Source organism: Vespa mandarinia, unplaced genomic scaffold (genome assembly GCF_050613455.1).
Source record: "Vespa mandarinia isolate Hongniang unplaced genomic scaffold, ASM5061345v1 scaffold_57, whole genome shotgun sequence".
Classification (NCBI taxonomy): Eukaryota; Metazoa; Arthropoda; class Insecta; order Hymenoptera; family Vespidae; genus Vespa; species Vespa mandarinia.
Genome location: NW_028197191.1, coordinates 258,088 through 284,614, shown reverse-complemented (window position 1 = coordinate 284,614; position 26,527 = coordinate 258,088). Strand labels below are relative to the sequence as shown.

The 26,527-nt window shown below is 29.5% G+C and overlaps 1 protein-coding gene, 2 long non-coding RNA genes and 2 pseudogenes across 11 annotated transcripts in view; 3 read left to right on the top strand and 2 right to left on the bottom strand.

Moving 5' to 3' along the window:
* LOC118450133 (uncharacterized) overlaps positions 1-19,316 on the bottom strand; it is a 32,975-nt gene extending 13,659 nt beyond the window's left edge. The window contains exons 1-6 of one of the 4 annotated variants that reach the window (XR_014983680.1): positions 19,033-19,168; positions 18,348-18,459; positions 16,605-16,809; positions 16,018-16,178; positions 15,747-15,890; positions 15,079-15,434 (exon numbers count right to left, since the gene is read on the bottom strand). This is a non-coding gene — a long non-coding RNA (uncharacterized LOC118450133). Of the gene's footprint in view, positions 1-15,078; positions 15,435-15,746; positions 15,891-16,017; positions 16,179-16,604; positions 16,810-16,835; positions 16,928-17,357; positions 17,650-18,347; positions 18,460-19,032; positions 19,222-19,291 lie in introns of those variants that run through there. The other 3 variants (XR_014983681.1, XR_014983679.1, XR_014983678.1) reach the window with 3 other exon arrangements.
* Positions 2,169-3,950, top strand: LOC118450122 (uncharacterized; annotated as a pseudogene).
* LOC146872086 (uncharacterized) lies at positions 4,164-6,941 on the top strand. The gene is made up of 2 exons (XM_085664427.1): positions 4,164-4,267; positions 4,343-6,941. The coding sequence occupies exon 2, from the start codon at positions 4,363-4,365 to the stop codon at positions 4,756-4,758; it is 396 nt and encodes a 131-aa protein (XP_085520553.1). The 5' UTR covers positions 4,164-4,267; positions 4,343-4,362; the 3' UTR covers positions 4,759-6,941.
* On the top strand, positions 14,546-15,135 carry LOC146872085 (uncharacterized). The gene is made up of 2 exons (XR_014983673.1): positions 14,546-14,838; positions 14,926-15,135. It is a non-coding gene; the product is annotated as an uncharacterized LOC146872085 (long non-coding RNA).
* Positions 19,317-20,185: 869 nt separating the features above from the next.
* Positions 20,186-26,500, bottom strand: LOC118450142 (histone-lysine N-methyltransferase SETMAR pseudogene; annotated as a pseudogene). Of its 5 annotated transcripts, none has more exons than XR_004840607.2 (8): positions 26,331-26,500; positions 25,835-25,948; positions 25,727-25,772; positions 25,496-25,655; positions 24,873-25,016; positions 24,669-24,792; positions 24,122-24,324; positions 20,186-23,983 (listed from the first exon to the last, which is right to left on the bottom strand). The product of XR_004840607.2 is annotated as a histone-lysine N-methyltransferase SETMAR pseudogene, transcript variant X4 (transcript). The 5 variants fall into 5 exon arrangements; XR_014983688.1 differs by having other exon boundaries at positions 24,873-25,048; positions 25,835-25,942; XR_014983687.1 differs by having other exon boundaries at positions 25,835-25,942.
* Between the last annotated feature and the right edge of the window lie 27 nt (positions 26,501-26,527).

Below are 26,527 nucleotides of genomic sequence, written 5' to 3'. Positions count from 1 at the left end.
AAAATACTTAGATGAGTATAGATATGATATTGTAACGATATCAGAAAGTAAACTAAATAATAAATATAAACTAAAATTTTACAATTATGACATAATCAAATCAGATAGAGCAATAAATTCCAATGAAGATGGTACAGCAATAGTAATAAACAATAATATCAAATATGTAAACATATGCAAACACGCAGCCAAAGAAATACAAGATAATAGAATACTCAGCTGTGAGAATAATGATAAACGCAAATAAATCAGTCATATTCAGCATATATGCAACACAATCATCAAAAAACACATTTATAACAGAACTAGATCAATTATTTAAAGACTTCAGATTAGATGACAACGACCTATACTTCATCATTGCGGGAGACTTAAATGCAAGAAACACATATTGGGAGATAAGACTACATAAACGATAGAGGTAGACGCCTACATCAATGGGAACAAAATAACGGTATTCAATTCAAAACAACGATCTTTTCGACAGCCAATCCCACATACATTAGAAGCAGCTCCTATTTTGACTACGGCATCGCTGACAGCAGAATAGAGATTCTGGATTTATATATATAATAACAAAATAAAACACACAACGCATTAACCTTTAACACGTTGGTTGCCGCGCGAATTTTACGTGACTTGCGCAAGAAGCCAACATAAATTTTTTATTATGCGATGCATATTATGTTCAAATATTATTTACAGCAGATAAGGTGAGCTGTATAAACGTGTCTTATGCAATTTTCGTGGTAGGGGTCACCGGTAGCCCCCAAGGCACTGTAGACCATTTCGGCCGTATGAGAAGCCAAAAATGGTAGTAGATTATAATTTAGGGAAATCTTCAGTTGATCTGTCTGATCAAATAACTGCTTATAGTTCACCATTGCAAAAAACTATAAAGTGGCACAGAAAATTGGTAATAGAGCTTTTGCTGAATACTTGTGTTGTAAATTCAATGGTGTTATACAAACAAGCAACTTGAAAAAATATTTCAGTCGTCGATTTTAGAAAGAAGTTAGCGATGTATTGAGTGAAATGTTTTGATGATGAAGATTCCATTTTATCAAGAAATTGCGTACAGAAAAAACGTCGTCATGAACTTAAAAGAGAACCGGAAAGTATGGGAAATGTAAGGCGATTTTGCAAAAAGTGCTACGAAAAAAATTCAAAACAGCTAATAAAAATGAGAGCAAAGAATAACTAAAAAAGTGGCGACTGTCCTAGTTCATCTTTTCTTTGCCTACCGTGTCTCAATGTGACTCACCGTTATGTGCACAGATAATATGTATATTTTCTTGTATAAATAAAATTATAATTACATGTTCTGTACGGAATTCATTTCTTTAAACCACTACAGAATCAATGGTATTATTTAAAAAATTTATTGGATCGATGTTTACCCTAACACTATTCCTACCAGGACCGGTCAAATGACCGTTTTTAAATTTTCGATTGGAATTTCCTACATTCAACGTAAGTGAATCACCTTTAAACTTTACGACTTTTCCCCATATATATGTATGATACATTTTTCAATATTCACTTATTTTTTTATTGTTTATTTTCTGAGAAAAATTTGTAGTCTGTCTTATCTACCACGACCGGTCATTTGACCGGTAGTACGATTTATACATTTTTGTAATAGTTACTCTCTAAGATTCAATGCCAAAACTATAAAGTCGTTACAAACGAAAGGTAATGTAGTTGTGGCACGATTTTATCCGAGAAGTGCCTTCCAGAAAATGGTTTACAGCACTTCCAAGTGTTTACAGTTCTGGCTCGACTATCGGGTTAGCGGTGTTTATTTGCTTGATTGATATCCGATACGATCCAGATCCTCGAATGTTCTTACGCCATTTTATCTACTATGACGTAAAATAAATAAACTTATAACTGAAGGAAATGTATAGACGTCTTCTCACGAATTCAAATCAGTATAGTCTTGCGACACGAACAGAGTGCATCGAAATGTGAAAGTCATAAAGAGCACACTTGGCAGTCTTTTATTATTATTTTGTAATATTTTATATCGTATTTAAAATAGTGAACAAGACTAACAATACGTCGCAGTAAATTTCACATTTTATCTTTTATTCATTTTTTTATCTATTTTGATTTACAATTTCATATTTTAGTTTTTATTTTCTCCGTTGAATATTTACTCCAAAATGTCAAGACGTTTGAGGAGTGCGAATGTATTATTAGAGAGAATAAATGATATCGATGCAGAATGTTCTGAAGATGATCAGGAAATTCTGGATATGGAAAATAACAATACGGAAAATTATGATCCACTTGAAACCGATTCGAACACCAATGAGAACGAAGAGAATATTTCGAACGTACGTAGACGACGAAAAAGAAGATTTTTAGTTAGTTCCGATAGTGAGAATGAGGAAGAGGCAAGTAAAATTCCGATGGACGGAACTGTTTGGCAGGAAGTAAAAAATAGAGTCTAATCCTGGAAGAACACCTGGTCATAATATTTTTAGAGAAACATCAGGCCCGACTGGGTAAACAGTAATAGTAAATAGTAATAGTAAACAGTAATATTATGAAAGACGAAGTTAGGACGGCATTTTCTGTAATAATTGATAAGAATATAATTGAACTTATATTGAACTTATAAGAAAGTACACAGAGGCAGAGGCATTTAGAGTGTTGGAATATAAATGGAAACTGTCTACTGCAAAGTTATATGCATTTTTTGCAATTCTATATGCACGCGGCACATATGAGGCTAAGAATATACAGCACTTCTATGGAATAAAAAGTGGGGCTCGCCTTTTTTCTCAAATACTATGAGTAGACATGACTTTACGGAATGAGATTTATTCGATTTGACGACAAAAATCAACGAAGCCAACGGTTACAAACCGATAAATTCGCTACGATTTCCGAAGTTTGGTACAACTTTATTGACAAAAGTCAAAATTGTTATAAACCGGTATATATTACTATTGACTAACAATATATTATTATTGACGAACAATTGTTTCCAACGAAAGCAAGGTGTAGATTCACTCAATACATGCCCAATAAACCGGACAAATTTGGTATAAAATTTTGGTTAGCATCCGATGTACGTAACAAATATATAATAAACGGCTTTCCATATTTGGGAAAAGATGAAAGTAGAAAACCCTCAGTTCCTCTTGGAAAATTTATCACTATGAAATTAGCAGAACCGTATGTAGGATGTGGAAAAAATATAAACACGGACAACTTCTTTACAAGCCTACCTTTAGCAATAAAACTTTTAGCAAAAAAAACTACGATTATTGGGACAATTAGAGCAAATAGAAAAGAGCTACTAAGACTGGCAAAACTGAAAAACGACGACATGGCACTTTTCTCAACCAAACTATATCGCTTAATTAATTGTATGTTGACAATTTACAAAGCCAAACCAAGAAAGAAAGTTCTAATTCTCAGTTCAATGCACAACCCCATACAAGTTGAAGAAAATGACACCCGAACACCGGAGACAATTCAATTGTATAATAGCACCAAATTTGGCGTAGATGTGACCGACCAAATGGCCAGAAATTATTCAGTAAAATCTAAATCTTGGAGATGGCCTTTGCAAGTATTTTTTAATATCTTGGATTTAGACGGGATAAATGCATGGGTGTTTTATAAAGAAACTATGGGAGGAGAAATTTACAAGACAGGAATTTCTATTCCAATTGGCAGAAGAACTTGCCATCGAATAGCAACAAGAGCTCGGCAAAGAAAATCAAACAATACCCATCGCAAGTACAAGTACAGGTTCCCGTGAACGGAAAACATGTCAGATAAGGTATTGTAAAGATAATATGACGAACAAAATCTGTCTAAAATGTAAAAAGTACATATGCGGAAAATGTACAGTTGAGAAGCCCATTTGTAAAAAATGCGACGAAAAAGAAAAAAACGTAGACTATGTACTCTTCTATAAAAGAAAATAATTTTTTTATACTGGTAAGCTGGCTATTGGTTTGCATTCAATATTGAAAAATATAAGTTGTGAAAGACCAGTCATTTGACCGGCCGCGGTAGGAATAGGTATACGTGAAGTGTCGGTAGGAATAGTGCTAATTTTCACTATTCGTCGCGTCGCTGGTTACCAGTGGCCTCCACGGCGCTGCAGTCAAGTCGAGTGCCAGTCTTTGGTGACTGGCCCACGGCAGTCAACGTGATAAAATAGATACAGACACGCTTTTCCAAGGCGTACCACTGGAACCACTTAGATTAACCACCTACAGTTTCGAAAGAGTGAATTGGGGTAAGTTTGCTAAACACATTGACTCGAAATTACAGAATAATAACCAACTGCTCACAAATAGAAATCTCTCAATAGAAGAAATACATGAAAGCATTATGAATCTCGAACAAGTAATTACCAAATCCATTAGGCAAATCATACCTAAAAATCAAGCAAATAAAAATGACTATTGCCAGGAATACATTAGCAACAATATCAAGAAGTTACATTCAACAAAGTCCTTTCTAATAACGAGATTACACTTCATTAGATACCGAAGCCCACATAACCATAGCAAACAGGAAACATACCGTATTAAAAGAACAATTAAAGCAATTAATAAACGACTACAAATAGAAATATCAAAATCTGTTACATCATATTGGTCATCAATAGCCAAAAAAATAAACTACAAAGAAGCAAACGAAATTTTTCCGACCAACAACAAATATTTAAGACCACAAAAACACATCTGTATTGAAAATTTCCGACTTGATTTAAACAAAAACTAATTCAATCAAGAGATTGGTAGAAAAATGCCGCAATTAGATTATGAAAATGAAATACATATCACTGATCCAATGATAAAATTAGAGGTCATGGGCACTAGAGAAAATCAATTCGCCAAGATACACTAATGAAAATATCATCACTAAAAATAAAGCAGATGATACCGCACACAAGTACCATGATATTTTACGAAGAATGAGGAATACCAAATCTACCTTCATGATTTTTTCTGATCAATTTCCAGCACATGATCCGCTACAAAACAAGAATGAAATAAAATATTTCATCTCGTTCACCGAAGTCGGAACGATTATCAGGAATTTAAAAAATAAAATTTCTTATGGTCTTGACAAAATTCCATCAAGTCATCAAAAATTTACCACTATCAATAATTACCGAGTACACAATAATTTTCAACAACGCCATAAATAATGCATATTATCCAAATAAGATAAAATGGAAGGAATGGATGGAAACAAGTAAAAGTTCTACTGATTTCAAAAAAAGGGAAAATCCAGAAGAACCACAAAGTTACAGACCTATTAGTCTTACTATGAACATAAGTAAAATATTCGAAAAAATTAACAAGAAAACATGGATCACATTAATACTCATAAAATCATTCCGAATAATCAATTTGGATTTAAATCTAATTTATCCACTACTCTATATTGAGGACTACGCTATATACAAACTAACTTCCGATCTGAATAACTACTTCCATAATGAATACGCCATTGGTGCTGTATTGTTGGACTTATAAAAAGCGTTCGATTCTATATGGAAAAACGGACTTATACATAAGCTAAACGATTATAAATTTCCTGTTGGTTTAATTCTACTGATTCTACTGATTGAAGGGAAGACACTTCGCACGTTGGACAGCATCAATTTCTCATCAAAGTCCTTCAAAATAATAGAGGGGTTACAGCAAGGAACCGTTACATCACCAATCCTATTCAACAGTGAACCAATCAACAAGTTTGCCATGAACAACTCTAATAAATTACACTTAATCGCTTATGCAGACGATTTAATAATTTATAAAGCAGTCAAGGACATAAATAAAATCAGATACACATTACAGGCAGTCATCAACGACATTAATAGTTATTACAAAAACTGGAATTTAAAAATCAACCCAAGTAAAGGCGAATTAATTTTTTTCAGAAGACCAGTTAAACAAATCTAATACTCTGCAGTTAAAAAAATAGATAGTTTAAAATTAACAACTATTGATACCCACAACGAATTAACTGAGATACCGAAGAAACGCATCGTAAAATATTTGGGAGTTCATCTAGATCATCTGTTAAGTCTGAATAAACACTACTCGATTCAATTAGATAAAACTTTCAAGCTGAATTCAAAAATTCTTTACAATAAAAATCTTGCTACTAAAGCCAAAATGGACTACTGGTGAGATCTATTTTAACTTATGCAGCTCCTATATTATGGAATATATATCCTCCTATATATGGAATATATAGGTGCAACTATAATTGAAAAAATAAGAAGATTTGAAAGATCTTGCATGAGATCATGCCTAAGAACGCACAGAACCGCTGAATCAGATTATAAAAGGAGAATAAAAAACGAGACCATTTACAACAATGCCAACATCAATAGAATTGACTGTTTTTCTCTCAAAACAACCAGAAAATACTGTAGCAACATTAATCGTACAAACGACAGCTTAATTACAGAACTTATTTCATAAGCAGAAGACTCAATTCTGAGTAAATTAAATTCAGGCTACATTCTTCCGGAACTATTCATTTATTGTGACAAAAATGGTCCAATCCAAGACCACAATAATGTTCCAGTAAACCATCACCGCCGAAGACATTCTGCAAGAAAACAAATTAATGGTATCGATGATGAAGATAATCAGGAGAACTACGTTTTCTCGAAAGCGCTACCAAATAGAGATATGAAAACAGACACTTCAATTACATTGGATGTAAATGATGGCAATGAATCACAACTAAATCTTTTTAATGCTATTCCAACCCATGCAGAAATAAATAAAGGGAACAAAGATGATATCGATAAAGAAACGGAAGACGACATCAAAGATAAAGCCGTATGCGAATCGATAAAGAGGCGACACCTGTATCAAGTAGAAAATGCGAACGACCTCGACTAATAAGAACCGGATCTAGGGGCAGATGATTTAATAATAATAAACGATAAAAGAATTCTTCTTTTTTTTTCTTTCTCCTTTTGTTTAATGCAACTAAAAATGCATTTTCATAAACAAATTTTACTTCGATAGATATTGACAGGAGGACAAGCTAATAAACGTAATTAAAATCGAATCGTCAAAATTGTAGATGCATCGTGATTAATCCATTTAACGATTATACAGATCATCATGGGAACGTAAGACTCTTCAATATCCACATTCGATGAACACTTCATTAGTACTTCTAATCGAGTTAGCAAAGAGAAGAAAAACTAATCGTTTAACGGGAAAACAATAATAGGCAATCCGAAGGACAATGTAGCTCGCTAAATCATTAATTATATTTGGAAGCAAACCTTTAACGCTTGTGAAATGCGTATAAATTTATACGTATAATTTTAAATTGGCATATTGAATCGAAACATACTTATCTTCTTCCGCTTTACCTTCGAGTTCTGCATTAAGAATCATGCATCTTAATCGAATTATTCGAGGCAAATCAATTTGTTCTTTCGATTAAATTAAGTTCGAAAACTGATCGAATCGATTCTTTTATTTCAGATGGAGAATCAAGGCTTCGCGGGAGAGCAATATCTCAATAACGAAAGCAGTACTTTCATTCACAAAAATTCCTCAATATATTTTGACGCTCACATTTACGAGATGTCTTAGTAATCATCTCGTAAATGTGAACGTACAAGTTTCAAAAAATTCTGTAGAATTTCTTCCAACTTCCTTGAAGAATCAGCTCATTTGAGGGTCGAACAAAATGGTCATTAATTTATAACTTTGAATATTAAGAACGACGGGTCCGAAGCAATCTTCTCAATCAATTTATTTCAAAAGAAATTTAACTTTTTAACTTCCCTTTCGCCGAGGATTTTTATCGTCAATTCCGTCTACTTCGGCGAATTACTTCATGTGGGAAAAAATAGATAACAAAGAAACGAAGGATCGTACATTGGAAACAAATCTTTCTGATGATCTACTTTTGAAGGAGAATAATGGGAATAAAACTTGTACGTTATCGAGATTGCGAAAAGAGGATGTCAGCACAAGCAAAAAACGCAGAATGTAAGGATTGTAGAAACAAAGGTAATGAACTTTGAGAAGATTAAATTTGAATAATGAGTAGGAATCATCAGGCCTTTATCTATTGAACGAAACGTTTTTCAACACAATAACAAGTTCACTCCATTTTGTCACTCATTGTTCAAGAGTACAGAAGAATCCACGGATACTATTTCTAGGCAAAATTCTTTTCTATTTCGGGAAAACATTCTTTTTCCATTCCGATATTTTCAATCACAGAGAAGGTTCAACAACAAAAATAAGAGCAAGAGCAACATCATCACCATCGTCATCATTACGAACAGCAGCGCTTACCATTGAGAACACTCGAGTATAGTGCAGTGTGATAGAAATGACGATAAGACGAAGCTCCTCCACGTGGTGGAAACTAACGAAGATAAAGCGCTCATTATAACGACCAAATATAAGGATAAATTCCATTTACACGCATAACCATTGATATGCCATAAAACCTATAATATTTTTCACAAATCTTAAGGATTCAAATGATTCTCAGGTGAACAACACATGTTAATTTCGTTAAAGAAAACGTGATACTGAGAATAATAATGACGACAGCGAAATAATAATTTATCGAAGACGAAAGGTACGGGATTATTGAATCTGACACCGATAATAACGCAAGCATCTCAAAGAAAGATAATTGGGTCATTATTACAGAGAATGGATACATGCCACTTAGAGTAAATTTTTCAATAGAATCAAAAGTAACAGATCCTTTAATAGTTTTGAACCGATTCAGTTATTCCAACTGTTTTTCACGAACCAACTAGTTGATGAAGTAATAAAAGAAATAAACAAATATGCAAAATCTTGTTATTGTTGTTAGAATCTATCTAAAGGCTCCGTAATAGCCAGCATGGCATGATGTAAATAAAAATGAATTTTAGATTTTCATTGATTCATTCTAAATATATGTACAAAGCCTATTTCTAATATTGGTCAACTAAACATAACAGTAGAATTCTTGTTACGGATATATTTACAAGAACTCGAGTCGATCAATATTTTGAATTCTTCATTTAAAAATTCATAACTCAGATAGCAAAAATCTTAAAATACAACGAGCCCGTATTTTTTTAGAATATCTAAATTCAACATTTTATAAACAGTTGATTCCCGGTCAAAATATTTGTGTAGATGAACCGATAATAAAATTTGAAGGGAAAATTTTTTCATTACATATAACACGATTAAGCCAACAAAATGGAGTATAAGAATCTATGCGATGACAAATTTTGAAGCAGGACATATCTGTACTTTCCTATCTTATTATGAAAATATTACATAAGAAAATCTAATTTGTCCAAATCTATCAGTTAGCACTAGAATTCTATTACATTTACATCAAAAGTTGTTAAATAAAATTTCCAAGGAACAGGATTACCATATGTTTACTGATAGATATTATGCCAATATATCTTCGGCAGAAGAACCAATGAAAATGAAATGCCATTGGACTAGTACTATAAAAACTAAGAGGAAAGCTATTCCAACATTCACGAAATAAATCCAAGTTTTTAGATAAGAAAACCTGTTTCTATAAAAAAGGAAAAATCACATTTTTAGTCTGGAAGGACAAGAGAACTGTGTAACTTTTAAGTAATTGAAATGATGCTGGAATGATGGATTCGAAAAGAATTCTATGAAGAGATAAAAAAAAATTTAGAATTAAAAAGTATAATGCAGTTGCCAGCAACACAACTTACGTGGGGGCATTGATCGAGGTGATCTATACGTATCTACTTATTATTTCATTCTATTCGCTAAATTTGTACAGGATAGACGTATTTCCTATTATTCGTGCCTTGTTTTTGTTTATAGTTCTTGTAACGTACATTAACGACCTCTTTATTAATTATCTCGGCGCGGTGAGACAGTAGGCATACTGAGACAGTAGTCGTATGGTCGCTGGTTCAAATATGCCACCAATAAACCTAAAAGTCTCAATATTGGGAGACATCTACTCCATATGGAACACATCAAATAATGAAGTAAAGGATGTCTACATATCCACTAACGCTTCAATCTACAGAGCTGAGTCTCCATTTACTAGCAAAACAAGCAAATCTAATACAATTACAAATATGTCAAATTCACACACGTTCCATCAATTCGAAATGTAGCTACAAGATATACCGACACACAACTCATACAGTATCCTCTCTAAAACCGATGCTACACCAACAGGTAACACCAAAAACAAATAAAGAAAATAAATCTCCTCGTATTTACATTCAGGGTCAATATTCATGTGAATAAGACTAAATCCTTCTCAAATGTTGGAGTCAATTATTATGGTCCTTTTCGCACTAAAAATTGCACTAAGAGTTTTCACTAAGAGGTTTTCTACTAACTTCTCCATATCACAAACCTTCAGCTCTAGAATTCCTCATTGACAACACCTGCTTATTTGCTAAATCATTCGTATTTCAAATTTCTTTGTCCTAATAACCAAGTCATCAAGGATTTGGCAAAATTCGTCTCTTAGCTTTATCTTCGGCATTTTTAGGCTTTTTCCCTCTTATTTTTTCCATCATTTAGAATACCATTGGTATGGGGAGGTTGTAAACTGCCATGATCATTTCCCAACTGATGAGCGATTTGGCATTCATCTGTAGCATGAATCCGCTTCGCTCGGAAAGAAAACTATGGCCTAAAAAACCCCAAGGAATTTGCAGTATCCAATTGAGTGCTCTTTCCTTTTCCTTCTTTCTTCGACTGTTTGATCCTGAGACAAATTTCTTCTTCGAATAAATTACCCAACTCGGTCAAGACTTCAAAATTTCTTTGCTTCAGAAAGCTTTTCGCAACGAATAATTTCGCACTAAGAGAATGTTTGTCTAAAAAAGAAAAAATCTATTCCTCCACTTTGTTATACTATAAAATTTGATTCATTACCCAACCCGAATGTTTGTCTTCACGAAATATAATCATTATCTTGCCTATTACAAATTAATCGACATCAGTTCACATAACTCACTTACCTCTCTCTTATCTTCCGAAAAAATCGGAACTACTAACGGTAGATTCCATCCCTGATAGAGAAGACACCTAACTCAGAATATGTGACGCTTCATTCATGCAAAAGTGTTAATCACTCGTAGATTTGTGCCCACGTTTTTCTACCGTTTTACTTCATTCCTTTATTAGCGTTAGATTATCTAAATGATCAATTTTCTTTTTCTTTCTTAAAGATTTTCTTATTTCTTTCTTGAAGATTTTTCCTCGAAGTGTACACCACATCGTTAATTTTCTTCATAATTTTATATGGGCTTTCCCAATTGCTCTTGAGCTTCTTCGTTCTGCCTCTTCTGTATTGAGAGTTGAACATACCTTCTGACCCTTTAATAAGCTTTTCTTCAAGCAAAACTACATCTCTATCCGCTTCTTTATGGTTCTATGGATTTCGTCTAGCTTCGTATTAAACTTCGAGACATAAGATTTAATGTGTATCTCCCTTTTCTATACGGATGGACAACAAAGAAAATCTAATAGTATTTTTAAGTCATTTCTAGTTAATATTTTTGCTGAAATCTTATGCCTTGCGGATCTATAAATTAAATAACACAATAGAATCCACAGATCCTAATCTTTCTGGTCCTAACGAATTTTGCCAGATGATCAATCAAGTCCGTCTTGTTGCAGATATAACGCCGTCGATCTAATTTTTTGGATTCCTAACAACTCCCAAACGCGTATCATTAACTTCCTCTTTTTTCCTTTCAAATGAAAAATCCTCCAAGGAATTGGAGGAGGATCATTTTATAGAGAATCGGCTAGATCTATGATATGTTCAACAATTCCGCAATTTCTTGCGAATTCTTTTGAACATTTTTGAAGGAATTTTGGAAAATCCTTTTCTTGCTCTATCGAGAAATTCCTAGAATTTTTCTGAAGCACGTTATTCAAACTATTAATCAATTCTCATGAAACTCTCACTAGTGAACCCGAACTTTGTAATACAACTCACCCCAATAGCTCCATCAAATCTATTTTTCACAAAAGTCGCGCTGTAAGATGCAATCATCTGCGATATTCGTTATCACCAAGGAACAGTTTTTCTGAAAACTTCCCTGACTCCACCAAAACTTAAATAATCTGGAATGCTTATGAGTCACATTCTCTCAGACCAAATGACCAGAGTCTAAGACAAAAATATACCCAATATTTATCGTCAAAATAGTTTTGATGTATAGTAATGACTTATCAATTCTAAACCCGCTCGTAACAGTATATAACTATATTTATTGATTATAGACATTCAAAATGAGATTTTAGAATAATAGTAGAATATTTTTTCCAGTAATATACTAAAAAAATACCACAATACTCACAAAAGTTACTGTGAAGACGAATGTGTATAGTTGTATTGTATGCAAATATGTATGTGTATGTGTATGTATATTTTTTCAACAAATTTCTGTTGAAAGTCTGTAATCGAAAAGTAAGCATCTAAGAAATAATATATTCCTTCTATTGAAAATTTACAGTTAAAAAAAAAAAAGTTAAACTTTGGGCTAATTGTTTGCAATAGCGAAAAGAAGAAGCACAATATTATTTCATAAATCATCTAGTAGTAAAGAAGAAACCTATGCGTTTTACAAAAATTTGCATAGTAATGATAGAAAAGAATTTAGATTTTTCCAAAAATAAAAACAAATAAAATTGTATGCATCGGATTTGGATATTGACGATTGAATAGTTGTGATAATTAACTTGATACTATATAAATATATAGTAAGATGCTATTCAATATATCATACAAGAATTAATTATTAAGAAAGATATCGAAGATGATAATGTCGAGGAAACTGCAATTAAGTGCGCTAGGTGGATTGAATTTTGTGGACATCAGAAATTGTTTACTTTCATTCGAACAATCGACATCAACAACTACTTATACTATACTTCATATGATGTATTTTCTTTATAAGTTGATAACAAATTGATAAATTTGCTCATAGAACAAATAAACAGAATAAAAATTAAATAAAGCCACATTAATTCAATCTGCACGAATGCATCAATAGACATAAACTAATCCGGATGAAATAAGAAAATTCTTGAGATCAATTCTCTGATGTAAGAGTCAACTCAATAAACAATTATTGCTAAAAAGCACATTGTATAATTTTGATTTACTGCGTACCATCATATCACAGAACAGATTCGAAAGATTATACTTTTCAGCAACTTTCAGTTCGCTGATAACACTACTATTGCTTATAGTAATGGACTTGGAAAGGTATTTCGACTATGGGATGAAAAAAAAACAAAAGAAGTATCAAAAAATATTTAAACTAGGAAGAAATATCATCGTTGACGAAACATTAATTTCATGGTATAAAAGATTGATAATTAAGTAATATATTCCAAATAAAGCCCATAAATAGGAAATAAAATAATTTAAATTATGCTCTCCTAAAGGATATATATGGATGTAATAAGGATCTATAGTGAAAAGCCAACTACATTTTGTGACAATACAATAGGACACCCCTAAATTTTCTATATTTCTCAAGTCCCATGGTATTAACATTGTGATATCAGAGGAACTGGATTGACATATAATGTATGTCTGCAACTTACAGCAAAGTTTATCAACCAGGGATGAACATTATACATTGATAATTTTTATACCTACTATGAATTAACTATATCGTGTCGTCCAAAACAGAAGTTGAAACAATTAAAAATAATAAAAAATTCATTCGAAGACATTTTTCAGCATACTAATGAGTTATTGGTATGTGAGTCATCTTCAACAGCTGTGCCAAAAGGCATTAAAATCTGTCATGGTATATTCTGAGTCGTTAGAAACTGCAGTAGTAACACCTATACTTACGAAAGTTCTTGCGAGAATTCTTACGACCATGATCGGGAACGGATTCGCACTTAGAATAATTTTATTCACGTAAAAGTATCCATCCGCGCATCCACGGCTTATCACTCCTCATTAAGAAAACAGACTCTGAAGAGAGTTTTTTCTTCGAAGAAATCTTCACACTCGCAGGAGTTTGAATTCTGCAGCTGCATATGGATTGTTTCAGCAGTAATTACAGAAGAGATTCATCAGTTTGTACATCAGACACAATTAGATATCCTAAAAGTCTTAAATTCAAAAACAAGACACGGGCTTCACCTTAATCAGTTTAGGAATTAAAAGAAAGCTTGCAGCAGTGCCCCTCTCAAAAATAGCGGATGAGTCCTTAGAAAACTTGATTAAGAAATTAATCAAGTATGGCAAATGACAAATTCAGTCATTTTGTGTCTCTGTTTAAGGACCGATGAACGCTACCGGCCTTTTAATTTTATAACTCTGTTTCTTGAATAGTTTTTACGAGATGTGAAAGAAAAGCATTGGAATCAGCAGGAAAGGAAGATATCGGCTTAACTGTCCAGACTAAAAAAGTAAACTACATAAAATTACCCAATTCTAAGCTAAGTAATAGGATGAATAACTTATTTAGTCTTTAGTGAGCCAACTTACAAGAACTAGTCACACTTTAGTATACAAAACGACATAGAGAAAAGTCGCAACTTAACATGTCATGAAACTTCATTAAAATCAGATGATTAATGATATCTATTGAAATAGCAGAGAGTATAGTTTGCGAAGCAATAACTGGATATTTCCGACAGATGTGTCTACGTCACATGCTACTCAATACAAGTGACAATATTGTGCTCTATATGATGCATCCGAGCCCATTTAAGAGGAGAGTGGTTATCTTCTTTCATGAATATCACGAGATGGCAACTGAGTGCTGCGTTGTTGTAACATGTAAAGATATTCCTGGTATGTAATAGACGATCAGAATCGGCAAGTTGACAATAATGTCATGTAGCAAGAACAAATAGTTACTGATCCATTTTTCATAAAAAGATGCTGCAGCTATCAGCTAACGACCAAGAGACTCTTCGATGATGTCAGCTTTGCTTAAAGTATCATCGACGTAAATATCTTAAGATCACACTTTCGCGAACTCTGGATGAATGGCTTTTTCATCCTAGGTCGATCATACGAAGAACCAAAAAGATAGTAGAAGAAATACAGTAATTGACGATGTTTACTCGGTAATATTATTACCAAAAATAGCCATACGATACAAAGAGCTAATAGTTCCGTTGGCTTAACACTGTTACATCTTACGTACATTTATTTTTTTCACTGCTCACGCTTAATATTTTTATAAATTACATGTTCGTGGTATATATTTATAACTCCATACACGTGATTGTTCTAATAAAAAAACAATGTCATGATCTGCCATGACATTGTTGAATTCTCGAATCTATGCATCACTATCTTCTTTTCCTTCATGTTTTGGTACTTCGATATCGAAATATCGTAATATCAAATGATATCAGGTAAATGAACGCTCGATTTCACAACTAATATCGTAAGCATACATAAAAAAAGAAGAGTTAATTAAATGCATCATTAATTAATAATACAATTAAATTGTATCGTTGTAATCGATAATACAAAATTCTATTTTCAGCAAATAAAATAGTTAAACATATAAAGAAAAAAATGAGAACATTTAAAAATGTACTACTTATGAGAAAATCCAAAAAAAGAATTGTTAATGGTCATGTTAGTTAATAATTGATTGAAAAAATTACAACCAGTAACTCGTACCGATTTGGATGTTTTGTTCTCAACAAAATAAGTACTGAAGAAATACAATTTTGTTCACTTACTTATTTAAGAAATTCCACGTTCCAAAACATTCATCCTTATTGTAGGTTGAAATTAGAGTAGATTGACTCGTAATAAGTTAAAAATAAGATATATTTACATCAAAGTAAATTGAAAATGTAGTAGGTTGAAGTTGCAGTAGATTTCTTGGAAAATTGATTTGAGAATGCAATGATGATATGAAAACAGATTGAAAAAGAAATTGATATTAAATTTTTTGTAATAAAATGAATTGTAAAATTATATGACTATAAAATTTCAACATTTACTTACTGCTATACTTCTATAGAAGAAATATACTAGCTCCTTGATCGTCTTCCATGGTGCATTGCCTTTAATACGCGATAATTATTTATTGTTCATGAGACACCAAAAATTTTATTCAATTGGATGTTTCACATATAAAGTATAGATATATATATATATCTATCGAACTATAAAAAAACAAAATAGAAACATTAATAAAACTTTATACGAACAAACACTGATTTAATGACTGCTTTGTGCACAATCTATTAAAATACACATGCTTCTAAAATTTAATTGAAATCACAAAATACAAATGAATGCAAATTAACAATAAAACCCTAAATCGATTTTAGTTCTTTTATTTTATCGAAACAAAGATTGATTCATTCATGACTCCACAAATTGTGCAATAATAATCTGAAATAAAATACAAACAATATCATTAGTATCAATAAAAAAGAATCATTAAAAAATATAGACAGAAAATAAGAGGTTACTTGAGTTTTTACTAATATAAAGTACCAACGAAATAAACAAAAATATTACAAAAAAGATTTAATAAACATTAACTATTACCTACAATTTATTAACTTATTAATATTAATTATTACCAAAAACAGAACAACTTCTCTTCCATTAGCTGCATGATCAACAACCGTGTCAATCAATTCATTCCTCCACTATATAAATTTACTAGCCATAATTCCATGCTCCGCGTTTATCAAAATTATGCTTAAGAATTACGCCTGTTTTCATTATTGGTCTAAATATTGTTTTTCATATTTTTCGAGAAAAAAAAGTTTCATACAGTAGCACCTGCAAAAAAGAAAAAGTTCATATACCTATTACTGAGATCCAATAATGGAAAACATCTTCTTCCATCTTAACGGAACAAATAAGTGCATAAAGAGCCACATTTCAAACTGCCAATTTCCTATCCTTGACCAACAAAATATTAATAACGTTAATAGTGCTAATAATTTTATAATAAAAGTACATAGCTTATAATAAATCACAATTATTAATAAATCAATAATTAATTTATTATTAATAATATTATTTATAATTAATAATATTATTTATCTATGTAACAAAAAGCTAAGTATTTTCCAAAGTAGGTATCCTATTACTTTGCAACAAAAATTATTTAATCCTATCCCACGACACAATCTTTCATAAATTCATGTATGAAGACAAATTTCCTAAAACATACTGATTAAAATAGAATAATATATATTCTTATAGGAGAATTAATACATCTTAATATAAATTCTTATACCAGAATTTATTTGCAAATTTTTAATAGATACACGTAACATACCTTCAGTTACATACGAAAACTAGTAAAAAAAGACACTGTACGTGTGAGGTTGTCTATTCGTATTATATTATGTATTACAAATTATTCGTAGCAAATGCTTCTAGAATTTAATAAAACTATGTATTATAACGTAAAATAAAAGAGTTTTATGCATAAATATAAAGCTTTTTCAAATATTCAAAAAATCGGGGTTGTAGATAAAACCTTCCTCCTTAAAATAAGATCGTGTTCATAAAAATCGATTAAAAATTACTCTTGTTCTCATTATTGGTATAAATGCTGTTTTTCATATTTTTCAGGAAGAGAAAGTTTCGTACAGTGGTCACCCTCGAAATCTGTGGCAAAAAAAAAGGTCATATCCCCATTACTGATTTTCAGAGATATTATTAAATTTAAGAAAAAATTGTTGTTCGTTTTTTATTTTATAAACTAGAAATGAAGAGATTTTATAAGTAATGTGTAACATATTAGTAAGCGTCTAAATTTGTAATTCAGGAATCATAGTTATGAAGCTAATGATTCCGTTGGTACCTTTTTTGATTTTATCGAAAAAAATAATTAATAACTTTATTTACTTTTGCTTATTTGATAATTTAATAAGATATTACTATCAAATCTCTTAAATTTATTTCTCCTACTTGATTCGAGTTTCGGGATAACCTATTCTATATAGAACAAAGGCAGCAGTACAATTTCGCTAGATGACAAATGTATTTAAAGTATATATATATATTCGTCGATTATTTTTTTTAATGTAATAATTAGTGAAAATATATACATATATTATAATTTTTCTCTAGCATAGATTATTATGAGACCTTTTTTGTATATCATCATTAAAAAAGATATAAGAAAATTCAACAGAAAGAATGATGTAATAATTTCTCGATCTCGATGGCAAATTCATTTTCACGAATATCTTTTAAACGCCACATTTTCCAAATTTGCAAACATTACACTATACAAATTGCATGTTTTGCTACCGATTAATATATTGGACGAAATTATAACTTTGAAAAAAAAAGTTAATTACCTGTAAATAGAAGGACAATGAAGCCCCGTGAAAAGCTGTTGGCGCACGCGAATCCAAAATGAGAGCAGTGGTAGGGAAACCGGTAGAGACTTGTACTTTTAGTGGAACCCATCTGGCAACAGCGGAAAAGATGTTCTCAATTATGTTCTCAATCTTACGATAATAAATAAATACGAAAATACAATGAATCAAATAATAAATAAATCTGTGCAATAAATTTGAATCCGTTTCATAAATATTTAAAAAAAACAATATTTATCTCTATCTATTCATTGTTATTTATAAATCTCTAATAATATAGAATTTATAATTAAAATGAAATATCAGGAAGCGTTAGAAATCAAGAATCATTGGAAATGTTTGGTCAGTGTTTAGAAAGAAGAAATTCGCGGCGAAGAAATAATTTTGAATAAATAATGGTATAAAAAACTAATTGACAGTGAAGGTTTTTACAACAAACCTTCAGTATATATATATATATATATATATATATATATATATATATATATATATATCACCATCATTAATTGTTTTACTGAGAGGAAGTGAGAGGGAGTGGGAAGAGGGAGAAAGGGAAAGTAATTGTTATCCTAAATTAATACTTAAGTAAATGCTTAAAGTAGAAACTTATAAATAAGAACAAAAAGAACAGAATATAATTTTCAAATAACAAAATTTAACTTACAGTATTCATCGTATATACAAAACTAGCTCTCTTCTTGATACTTCACATTCGTCAACAGATCTTAGAACATCCTTTCAAAAATATATGTAGTAAATAAGTCTTGACATTATTTTCTTTTCTCTGTTTATTTCCATCTACTTGAAAATCTCTCTTTGTATTGTACGTATAGCAGAACAAAGAACCAATAACCTTACAAAATGTTTTTATTTATTTGCTTAAGTCTATTGTTCTAACTTGTGCTTGAATATTTCTTTTTTACCTTATTCCTCGTTACCTTACATATTTACATACATATATGTTTACACAGAGAATAACTTTTAAATGAAAACAAGTAAATATTTCCAGTATTTATGAATGTATGGAAAAAATGTTCAGAACAAAGTCACCTTTCAAAGGACACCTATTATGATGGAAAGAATTTTTTCTAAAGGTTTAATTTTATTAAGAAATTTCAAGATCATAAATATTTTATTAAATCTACAATTAGTTTGTATAAATTGATCTCTCTTGCCATTCTGAATAAAAAAGTATTAAACTACAATGTCGAAAAATGATTAGTTTGCGAGATATTTTGAAAAAATTATTTATGGTAGACAACATAGTCGCAATCATATATATATATATATATATATATATATATATATATATATATATGATTTGATTATATTATATATATATTTATTATAATATAATATATAAAAATAAGACGTAATTATTAAGAATTTTTAATACAATGATAAATATTTAATTTTTATTTAATAAAAAAATCATTAAAAGAAAAATTTATTAATTTTTGATGAAAAAAATGTTTTTATCTTATGTTTAATAAAAAAATTACTAAAAGGAAAAATTTATTGATTTTTTGATATTTCATGAAATTTATAGTATATATATATACAAATATTTAATTTAAATATAATGATACAATAGAATATAAATATTTAAACAAAGCAATTATTCTCCTAATAAATAAATAATTTAAAATATGTCACAAATTATATTACATAATCGAATATTATTTAAGAATGTAAATAAAGTAGAAATAATTATTATCATAATAAATAAATAATTTAAGATATGTCATATATTATAATATATAAATAAATTTTTATAAGTATTCTTATTATAATTAAAAATGTGATTCCTTACAAATTATAACTGATAAATAATTAGTATTAGCTTATGCGATAATTTTGTCAAATTCTTAATATAAATGTTAAATGACTATCCTCAGTCTTTAACGAACGTTCAATTTGTTAAGTTCAATATAATCACATAGGTTCGAAACGTATAAATACAAAGAATTCTGAAAATTAACTCTTCACAATATCACGTAATTTTTAAATTTCATTTTTATACACCCATTTTTTAACAAATTTGATTTTAGCTTTATATCCAAAATTGTTATTGTGTTTTAAATATATATTATAATTGGTATAGTGAAATTATTAACATAAATAAGATCAAGATTTTTTTTTATATAATTTTTATATAAATAGTAAATATTGCGCCTGAAAGAAGGCTTCACTTTGTACTTTTGTAATACTTGTATTAGGTGGACCGGAAAGTAATGTCGCTTTCTTAAATTAAATTCAAACAAATAAATTTTTAACAAGTTCTTATTTTTAATCACAATCAAATATCGATATTCGCAGAAACGACATTACTTTCCGGTCCACCTAATACTTTCAAGAGGGGTCGATCAGTAAAAAATGTTAATTGTTTTATAAGGCAGTAAGCATAAGAATGTTTCTTATTCAACTTCGAGCTAATAATTACATTAATTTAAAAAATTAACTTCAAAATTTTTATGATATTTAATGCATTGTAGAATTTATTTATAAAATATAAAAAGGCAAAAAAGAATGCAACAAATAATGTCAAAAGAAAAAAGAAGATGAAACTTTCAATCTTACTGAAAGTTCTATTGAGTTAGATAATATCACTCTAAACAAGATTGATAATTCGTCTCGAACATATTATCTAGCTTTACTTTGACTAATACACATTCGCTCAATCTCGGAAGATCAACTAAAACTTCCCCATCTTAGATTGAGAATGATGGGGGACAGGTTTTATTTTTATGACTAAAGACGTCACTCTTCTGCCAAAAGTCCAGGTATTTTTCTCAGAGCAAGTTCAAGATTACTGACTAACTTTCACAAATGATCAGATAATCTCTTTATTTTATGAACTTTTTATATACATTTAAAAATATATGAAATATATATATATTTTGAATTTATTATTATGTATTATTTGTATTTCTTATTTTACGCATAAAAGTTTTGAAAAACTTTGAAAAAACTTAATTTTATATATCTCTTACTAAATTAACGAGTCTTTTTGTATTTAGTTATTTATCTTAAATTACTCGTTTTATATAAAAAACTATATCATATTCAAATAGAAAATGTCAGTGATTCATAACAATGACTCATAAAAAAGATTTTGATATAGTAGTTTGTATTTATATTAAGGATACCGGAAAGTAATATCGCTTTCTTAAACTAAATTCAAACGAATAAATTTTTAACAAGCTTTTATTTTTAATATATAATAAATAATTTAATCACCTTCGTTATCAACAACCTTTTGCCATCTAGTATGCAAATTTTCAATGCCGGACTGATAAAAATCGATTGGTTTTTGAGTAAAATATCTCGAGATGGCATTTTGAACATCATCCAAATTTTCAAATTTTTTGTCACTAAGAAAACGTTGTAGCGATCGGAATAAATGGAAATGCGAGGATGCGATATCGGGCGAGTGGGTGAGGCAATACCTCCCACCCCAATTCATTAATTTTTTCCAAGGTTCTTCTTGCACAGTGCGGTCTTGCATTGTCGTATTGCAGATTAACGCCTTTTCTGTTGACAATCGCCGGATACTTTTTAATTAAAGATTGGTTTACTCGATCCAATTGTTCACAATAAAGATCTGCATTAACAGTTTGTCCAGGTTTCAGCACTTCAAAATGAACAATTCCGCGTATACTCCACTAAACACACAGAAGCGCCTTTTTGGGATGTAAACCTGGCTTCGCAATACTTCGTGATGATTCATTTGGAGAGAGCCACTGCCTTTTGCGTTTTGGATTATCATATAGGACCCATTTATCGTCTCCAGTGATTAAGCGATCAAAAAATGGTTCTGTATGGTGCCGTTGAAGCAATACGTTGCATGTGATGAATCGGTTGGCTTTGTTCTCTTCGGACAGATTATGGGGGAACCAAACACCTGCTCTGCTTATTTTTCCAATCTGCTGCAAATGTTCTTGAATGATCGACCAAGGTTGGTTAAGGGTGTTTGAGAGTTCCTCGATTGTCTGACGTGGATTTGCTTCCACTTCTGCCTTTAGCATGTCGTTGTCTAATGTTATTGGTTTTTGGTTTTCTTGATCGATAGAAGTCAGAGAGATCAAAATTACCGGATCTGAACTTAGAGAACCATTTTTGGCATTTACGAACGTCTAATGCACTTGGATAAACATTGCAAATGTTTTTGGTCGCAACTATTGCATTACTACCCTTGCGAAACTCAAAAAGCATACAATGCCGGATATGCTCTTTTGGTATTTGGCTGGCCATTTCACCCCAAATTGCAAAAAAAGAGTCTAATATTTAATTATTTAGAAGTGAACAAGTCACAATAACCTTAAAATGTTTTTGACACGACTTCGAAGTAGACAATGAGCTAACAAATTAAATTAAATATCGACATGCGCAGAAACGACATTACTTTCCGATCCACCTAATATTTTATAGGGAATTGTGACATGTTTGTTAATTCTTCTATTAACAAAATGTTATTCAATTGACTGTTGTAAGAATTATCAGTCAAGTTATGTTATATACAAGTTATGTTATGTTATATATTCACTTATGTATTCTATTTTTGTAAATTCATACAGATTTCTTACAAGCATATATCGATTAACAGTATCAAACTTGGGCGTTTATTCTGTATTATTTATAATAATACAGAATATATTGATTGGCGCACCCTTACACAAACAGGTACTAAATATATTACTATTTGTTTTATTATTATTTTATATATGAGTTTTTTATTGTATTGAGATATATTGGCAAATCATATATCATTAGCGAATATAACTTGCTTAATATTGCTTGAACTTTCTTGATTAAATTTTTTATAAAATTTTTGAAGATTAGTTTAGACACAAGATACACTCCTAAGTATTTTACTATTTTAATAGTTTTGTTTTGTATATCATTTTATATTATTGTATTGTTTTTTTCCTTTTTCTTTGTCAATATTATTATTTCTGTTTTGGTTAGATTTAATTTTATTCTCCACTGAGTAATAATGTGACTTCAATAATCTTAATTAAAAATAATATGACTCCAATGTGACACAAGGAAATTTCATTACTACTACCCTTGAAAGTTTATTATGTAAGAACAATGATTTTCAATTTTTAACAATGTTAGATTTGATCTCGATAACCGTAGAATGTATTCTCAATGATTTATATTTCAATTTTTTATATTATGATTGACTTTTTAATTTATATATGTTTTGTAAATTTTTCCAAATATTCTCTTAATATATCTCTTCGTTTATATATTAAAATTACTAATTATATATTAAATTTACTTTAAAAATAAAGTATTTAAATTTAAAATTATTTAAAAAGAAAATATTTTCGTAAACTTATGTTTAATTGCGTGTTAAGCATTTCAATTTTTAAAACTATTTTTAACAAGTTAGATGTTTTTGTTTTAACTATTAAGAGCGTTATGTCACTGAATTTAAAAGAAATCATATTTATAAATTTTGTAGAAAGAAGTTGATTCTTTCTTCCTTGTAATTTTTTGTACATCTCTAACTTTTGCGTTTCTAACTTTTCTTATTATTTGGTTTCTTCTTTCGTTGTCTTCATGACTTTAGATTTTGCCATAAATTTTAGGTTTCTCTGTTTAAACTGCAATTATAAATTCATTAAATATATAAGTAAATATTGATGAAAATAATTTATTAAAAATAAAAAGAAGATTATATAGATGATTAATTTATAGTTTACTCAAGAATTAATTTCTTCTAGGTAAAATATAATAATTACCTGCTGTTTATGTATCTTTTGATATTTCATTTTTTTTCTATGAAGATTTTGTTGTATTTCACTAAGAAATCTCATATATTCTGTATTATATATTTATTTCGTTGTCATAGAGTTTTTTTTATTAATTGATACGAAAAGGTAGATGATTCTTCAGTCATGAACATTTCTCATGCATTGATGACCCATTTGGATATTTCGTTTCTCTGAAAATAATAAATTTCTATATCGAGCATAGAAATTGATAATATTTGTATTAAATATAATGATATTTATCAATGATATCAAATTAATTGTTGGAATTATTTCTATATTTATAATTTTTTTAATCATTTCAATAGTAAAATATTACTCCCTTTATCTACATTGTGAGTTAATATTATTATGATTTCTAACTTGTAACAAAGTACTATGCGATGTAAAGAACATCAAGTTTTTAACAGTTTGTGCTTGCTAGTTATATAGATAATATGTAGTTATAATTGTGTGATCAGGACTCAAATCGAACTCTGTAAAACATCAATGAGATTAGAATTGACAATTTTTTTACCGTTGGATGTTTATCAAGTTGTAAAGTATGACAACTTTATCAATATCAAAAACGGAAAGTACAAAATTAATTTGTTGCGAATTTCTCTATATATGGGTACGTGCCAATAAAGGTGAATTGTTTTCTACAAAGAAAAATTTAATAAGAGTATAATGTATAATTGCAAATAATTTTTATTTACTTTAGAAAAATATATATATTTACCTTCATAGATGCAAATTTAAAATATCTTCTGGAAGATTTTTTAATAATCTAACAAATGCTAATGCGATAGGAGTTCTCATTAGATTTTATTTTTCCATATTTATAAAGAACTTTTCTCTGATCCTGGAACATGGTGATTCCTTGCTGTGATGATTCCATGTAATTGACATAGTAATCTTTTTAATTTATTTAAGCTTTATTTTTTTTTAACTTATTTTCGGTTATAGATCATTCTGATTATTTCTTTATAGATTGTCTTCGAAATTAACTATTTCTTTTTAATTTGTATAAATAATATTTTCCAGTGATATAACAATATTAGTTGCACGTAAGTATATATTAGATCTTGATTTATAAATTCATCTTTTAAAATGTTAAAATAATGTTACAAGATCTGATTTCCAAAAAGATTAAATTGATATACTACTGTATTAGATCTTCAAACATAAATCTTCTAAAGTCAGTAATTTCATATTAATTAATCTTATAATATCTTCAACAGAAATCGCAGTAAATTTTAATTAATTTTGACAATGAAGACAAAACTTTCTGTACCAATACTATTAATATGAAATGATTGGGTCGAGTAAAAGTGATGAAAGCAAATCTAAAAGAGTTCTTACATTTTAGAATTAATATCGCCACAGATATTTGTATTAGTTGGCAAGTCATGAATGTGCATTCTATTTCTTTTATATTTTTTAATCATAATACCCATTATAGCTTGTAAAAATTGATAAAAATATCTTTAAAAAATCCTTTCATAAATTTGTCGCTATTTATCTAAAACATAAAATTGTTATGCAAATATAATTAAAATAGATATATTAAGTTATGCCAATTAAAATACTTACTCGAATATTAGCTGTAGAAATAGAACATCTCGCTTGTCTAAATATTCTAAAAATGAATCAATAACATAACATTTCTTACTAAGCAATTGATATAACAAATTCTCTTACTTGTCTTTTTAAATTCCAATAACTCTCTCTTAGATTCAGGAGATTTCTTTTTTGAAGCCATTTTTCATTTCATGAAAATAGGTTCTGATTTCATCATTGTCCTGACTTCTGTAACTTATACAATAAAAGATATTAATATCTATTCTGTTGACTCTTTTAGAAAATCATTTGAATTATAATATAAAATATAAAATTAAAAAATATTATAATTAAAAATATAATTAAAAAATAGAAAACAATATTAAATAACATATAATATTATGAAAAATCACATTTATTTTTGAATAATATCTGAAATGTATCTCTGCCTTTATGATGTGTTGACTTGTTCTTCATTTTGAAAAAGTATTTAAAAATTGTATTTAGTGATTCTAATTTCAATTTATATTTTGTAACACAAACTACTTTACTTATTAATTAATATATATTATAGTTCATGCATAGATTCTATAATGATCAATAGATATAAAACTTAAGAGGTTAGAAAAATATAAACCTGGATAAATTTATGATTATTAATATTTGCTTGAATCCTTAAAACATTTATAATAATGTGATAATACATTGATGCCTTTTAGATTATTTTCTTCATTCTATTTAAGTCTTTCTACTTTGATTAGCAGAAAAAGTAAAACAACTAACTTAAGCGACATTGCGGTAGTAACTCGATTCTTACCATAGTGGCGCTCTTGT

What these genes read in the sequence shown, in the direction of transcription:
- LOC146872086 (XM_085664427.1), top strand. Translation starts at nt 4,363, where the DNA reads ATGAATCTCGAACAAGTAATTACCAAATCCATTAGGCAAATCATACCT.